This window comes from Aphis gossypii, chromosome 3, assembly GCF_020184175.1.
Source record: "Aphis gossypii isolate Hap1 chromosome 3, ASM2018417v2, whole genome shotgun sequence".
Taxonomy (NCBI): Eukaryota; Metazoa; Arthropoda; class Insecta; order Hemiptera; family Aphididae; genus Aphis; species Aphis gossypii.
Genome location: NC_065532.1, coordinates 43,573,574 through 43,579,708, shown reverse-complemented (window position 1 = coordinate 43,579,708; position 6,135 = coordinate 43,573,574). Strand labels below are relative to the sequence as shown.

At 29.3% G+C, this 6,135-nt stretch overlaps 1 protein-coding gene across 4 annotated transcripts in view; it reads right to left on the bottom strand.

Moving 5' to 3' along the window:
- Window positions 1-2,414: 2,414 nt before the first annotated feature.
- The window catches only part of LOC114121273 (potassium voltage-gated channel protein Shaw-like), a 181,581-nt gene continuing 177,860 nt past the window's right edge, over window positions 2,415-6,135 (bottom strand). For 2 of the 4 annotated variants that reach the window (XM_050203673.1, XM_050203674.1), the window contains exons 10-11: window positions 5,998-6,110; window positions 2,415-3,747 (exon numbers count right to left, since the gene is read on the bottom strand). In XM_050203673.1, the coding sequence (XP_050059630.1) occupies window positions 3,631-3,747; window positions 5,998-6,110 (230 nt within the window). In that variant the 3' untranslated portion in view covers window positions 2,415-3,630. The remainder of the gene's footprint in view (window positions 3,748-5,997; window positions 6,111-6,135) is intronic. The other 2 variants (XM_050203671.1, XM_050203675.1) reach the window with 2 other exon arrangements.

Below are 6,135 nucleotides of genomic sequence, written 5' to 3'. Positions count from 1 at the left end.
ACTACATGTAAAAATGTGTACAGAATAAATATGTCAAAAGGTAGTATAATATAAAAATAGTATTTAGGTGAAATAGTTATTACTATTACAGATTTTTAGATTATTAGCTAATAAAAAATAAGTAGTAATACCTAAGTAGTAAGTATATAAAAGTATTCAAAATCCAAGCGTTTGGACAGTTTTGAGGGCTATATAATTGGACGAATGGGGCAATAGACTTCAGAAAAGAAAAAAATCTTATACATTGCTGACAATAATAAGCTATTTAATTTATGTAACCACTAACCAGCATCAAAGAAAAGAAACAACAAATATACAATTTTTAAATTCCATATACTGTACCTACATGTAGTTTTTAACTATTTTTTCAATATTTTTATTTTTTTTTATCATTTTACATTCATATTTAACATATTTCCATATTATACTACTTTTATTTTTATTTTTTATTGGCTTATAATTTAAAAATCTGCAATAGTAATAACATTACAGCTAAATATTATGTTTATATTACCTTTTGACATATTTATATTGTACACATTTTTACATGTGATTTGATGATAGAACGATATTATTGATTATTTACACTTATATTAAGTGATAAATATTTAATTTGAGTTATAAAATTATATTTAGATATATGCAGTGTGAGGGGTAACATAGTGTGACTAACCGTGATGCATCGATTGCGTAATAGCTGATGTCGTCAGGTATTGTCCGCTCACGGACGACAATGGTTACTGCCCGTATCCGAATTCAGAACACTTAAGTGGAAAAGGTGTCGAGACCGAATACGGATATACTTCGCCGATAGTAAGCAAAATAATAAATAATTGTGATAAGAAATATTGATAATACATAATATGATAATAAGAAAATTCACAATATGGTATACTTCTTTGGTATGGTTAATGCACAGAGTAGTATAATATATTGTTCTATCTTCTATGGGATAGGTAGTGATTATCCTAAAGTACTTACCAAGATGTACACTTTACACCTTGGTATTAATGCTGATCAAGCTTAGGATAAACGATAAATAAAATAATGTTTTATGTAAAATACTCAAATAATAAGACGACAAACGATTGTCGACGAAAATAACGAGTGTCTACTGATCTAACCGTTGCGCGGAGACTCGGACTGGCGGCCGTATCGCGAGCAGGGAAGAACTGAAAATCAAGATGGATGATGTGGGGGGCTGATGGCTTGCAGACGACGACTGGAGCAATGTCGTAGAGGAAAGATGCAAAAATACGAACAATAAACTGCATGGAGGCCAGTGCCGCGCGTCAAACAAAATAGGTGAGTATATAGTCAGTGCAGTAAGCGTCCGCGATTATAGATTTGACGGACATTTTTGGAAAATACAGTGTTTCAGTACCGGCTCCGACCTAGGGCGGTCGGTATAACGGCGCGCGGACAATACTATCAGTGGCGAGACTAGGATAATATTGTATCGTCGTCGTTGGTGTACGAATGGCTCTCGAAGTTCGACTGAATTGAGAGGCTCCGCGGGGGGGCAGCCCACACACGACCACGTGAATCGGTGAATTCGGCAAATTGCCCGGGACTCGTGATAAATCGCGGACCGCGACTTTGAACCGTATCGCAATAAAGATAGACCGTTCGGCTTATCGGGCATCGAAATTATTTTCGGCGAAATAATATTCCGCTTATTTTCAGACTCGTGTAGTAGATTTTAATAACTATCGATGTATATAATATTTTGCTGTATATTATACAAACGAGATCCTAAAAATTGTGTAGGTACATAATATCATATACACGATTCCGCTTAATTTCAAATGTAATTTTGTCATTCCGAAAACGTCTATAAACAATATATTATATAAATAAATTATAATTTTAGTAACAGATAGTTGGTACCTGGTACCTATAATCTATATTATTACAAATCATTTTCGGAAAACATAATTTTAGTTTACATTTTAAACGTTGTTGGATTCGTTGCGGATTATCGTATTTTGTATTCTAACTTGTTCATAATAATATATATTATGATTAATTACACAATTCGGCAAACTTGCGCAATCGTATCGTATCGAATATTTTTATACACCTAATATTATAATCCTTATACTTAATAAAGAATCGTCGATACAGTTGCAACAACCACAGTACCTGCAGATTAACTTACACTTAGGTTACTAAATTCTTTTACACTTGTTATATCAGACACTGTAGGACTGTTCAGTTATTTTAATTTGTGTAATTCAACTCTAGTTATTTAAACCCTAGTACCAAGGTATTCTATTTAAACAAATGTAAACATTTTAAAAAGAGAGAATAAAATAACACACAAGATTATTTGTAATAAAATAAATCTCCCTTTTTTATTTTCCTTGAGTTATTCATTGACCATTGAACAGTATACTATTTTGTTTCAATGTAATAATGTACGGAAAAACTAAAAGAAAAAACCAAGTTTAATCACAATAAATACATAATATTATTATTGAATATCGATTGGTATATATTTTTTTTTATTTTAAATTAAAAACAATAGTGCAAAAAATTTACAAATAAATATTGACAACATCAATTATTATTACGGTAATATTTTAATATATTTTTATAGTTTCTATTCATCTATGAGACCCCTTATACTCTTTTATTTCTTGCAAGACTCAGTATAATATATATACATATAATATTTTATTACCTATCAGTCGTTCGGGGTATTAGTTGATTTCAAACAGATTTACTTTAACATCGGAAATGCACAATTTTCACTTCTTTTTTTAAAATATTATACAGTATTAAGACTAAATTATTATCAAAATTAAAATTAAAAAAAAAAAAAACACATAATATGTATATAACAAAATATCACAGAATAATGAAAATGTATTAAACATAATATAATATTTATAAAAGGGTAATATTAACGTAATGTTGGACATTGGTATACAATATTTAAGCGTGGTAACGTACAATATATATTATTAAAATGTTATTAATAGATTATAATATTAAAGATTGAACAGATTTCATATAGTGGACCACGGTGATGGTTTTTTTTGTAAAATATAACAAAAAGAAAAACATTTATACAATACTTTTTTTTTAAATAATAATTGTCACGTGCGATTGATTTATGGGTTAAAATAATTTAATTACACACGTGTATTAATTGTTTTGATTTTTAATTTAATTTCAAAGACTTAGAATCATGATAAACATACATAGGTACATAACTAATATTTGTTTCAGAGTGTTTATCTAGAAAATATGATTATATCTGTTACCGCACATAAAAATATCTTCACACAATTAACGACCATCGAAAGTTGGATTGACACAACACTTCGATGCATCCAAAAGTAACGAGAAACTATATTTAACTCAGGCTTCGCCTGTTCATTCAATATCAATATTATTTTTAGAATTAAGTAAGATGTACGAAAAATATTTAGCCTGTTTTGAACAGTAGTATAATAATAACATTATAGCGTTTATGAGTGAGTAGCCGCTATCTGTGTTGCGAACGAATTCGGTTTCCTGGTACCGATCACCGCCGTCATTTCGACACTAGATGGCGTTGGGCCAATGTAAACATTGCAAACGAATCTAAAAATAAAAAACAATCTAACGTGAGCAAAATGTTCATGAAGACGACGGGTTGACCGAATCGTTTCCAGATGAGTTCGGCAACGAAGACGTCCTCTGCATTATAATGTCCTGAGGCCTGGAGTCCTCTCCCAAGGACACCAACAAACTCGGCTAAATAAAAAACAGAAAAATAAAATTAACGCCAAATATCAGTAAAATGATAGATACAAAAAATTGGGTAATAAGACTATTGTTTAATATAGTGTCGAACTTTTTCAGTACATATCCTTAATCAGTAATCAGAGATAAATATTTTTGTATTCGTTACACTGTGGTTACCACTTGATTTCCATTGGCATCTATATGAGGTAGGTGGGTATTTGTTACGTAACTTAAGGTCTAATATGGGTTAATATTATTATGTTGATATTGATTCAGCGCCTCTATAAATATATTTGGGTTTTATGATATAACGTGTTAAAATCTACATTATTTTTTTATTGACTTAAATTTCATTATTAAATGCCAAGGTCTACAAAATTAATCGGAGTGCAAGGAATGACTCTGGTCATAAAATAATTTATTTCTTGAATGCCAAAACATAATGATTTAGTATTTTATGAACGTAAATATGAAATATGGACTAATGGAAGTAAATAACGATGAATTCTAATCATAACAACGTATAGTTTTGTGCACTGTACATAAAACTGATTTAATTTTATGAGAAACAAACAGCGTGGTGGTATCAATAAATAATACATCACTGAATTATTAATATTAATCAAAATGTTTAGTTTGTTTTTCCAGTTATAATTTTTAAATGATGAATTGACACTTATTACTCGAATTCGGGATATAAATATAGACAATATTTTACAGTTAGGTGTTAACGGAAATTTTATTAAACAAAATAATATTAAAATAGTGGTGTTTTCATAATATATTGAAACACTATACTTATCATTTATCAGAAAAATTTCAACTTTTTTGCATTTGAAATGTTGTGAATAGTTAGTTTCAGATCTGTGTTTCAAACAGTTAAAATAACAATACATTGAAGAGGATTGTTGAAGTTCGTTTTGTTTTATTTTGTTTTTATGTATAGTTTTAGTTGTATTTTGTCTATTCAGTAAAATTTTAACTATATATTTATGATATACATATTTCTCCGAGCTGTTCTGAACCGTACCGTAATAGACACTCGTGAACTACTCGTTCGCCATAATAAATTGCTATTTCTCATCATCTCTCATAATATAATATTTCCTAATTATAAATAAACATGATAGGTACATATTACATAATATTATATGCAGTTTATGTGGTACACTATGACCATTATTCCCATCAGATAGAACTATCGACACGTTTGGATTGGATTATGATATATTATAAACTGCGATAGTTATCGAATAAGCTATAATACTCGTGCACTGTACCGGTTACGATAATGTAGTATAGATAAACTAAGCAACAAATAACAATAAATTATCTATGCAAATAGTTCGTACTAGTATTGTTTTTGGGAACAAACGGATATATAATAAATATATTTATGGTGGCTTATTATTAATGTATACCTCCTAATGAAATTATGGCCTAAACCCTAAAACGTTCATACAATTTATACGCTATAGGTTCTAGAAATACTATTGGAATATGTCTTAACAGCCATACATTTTGATTGATATTTAATTTTTAAATATATTTTTGTTATTTTTTAATAAGAAATTACATTGTTCTCTTATAATATATAATAAAATGAATTATGTTCTTATATTAATGTTAATAATAATATATGTATGTATATATTATATAGTTGCTAATAGTATACAATATATATATTTATATCATCATATGTTCTAGGAATCATTTTTTATTGTAAATAAATTAAAAATTATATACTTGCAAGGATAAATACATGGTTAATCTAAATTTTATAGTACATCTTGGATACAGATTGATCGTAAAGTATTGTAACGAATCTAAAAATATACATGATACCTTAATTGGCTTAACTTATCAAGTTAAGTAACCCGACTTATACTGTTATACTTTAGTCTTTAATAATATATAAAATCTAAATTTTGAATTTTTTAAGTATTATACTTAAAAGAACGTGTGTCTTTCCGTGAATTATAGAAAATTTTTATTTAATAGAACCAATATTGTATATGGCTTTAATATCATAGTAAATTACCTCGGCGTTGACGTCATATTCGTAAAGAGACCAACTAATATTGTTGGTAATACGCTCTCTCAAGTCTCATTATGACTTTTTTTTAAAATCACTTTTTTGTTATTATTTCGACTGAACCGATTTAAAACTATTGTTCATTCTTCTATCAAGAGGAAGGACAACAACGACATAATACCAATAGTTTTTCGCAATACAGAAGAGATAATGACGCGTCTCACCTGTAAAGGGAGGAATACGGATTCGATCGTCGCCGCCCTTGGTTGGAGTGGAGCCGGAGCCACAACGCCGCCACGGCCGTTAAGTACGCCTCCGGGAAATGTGTCTTGCGAACCTGTGAACAAAATGAAAACATCACA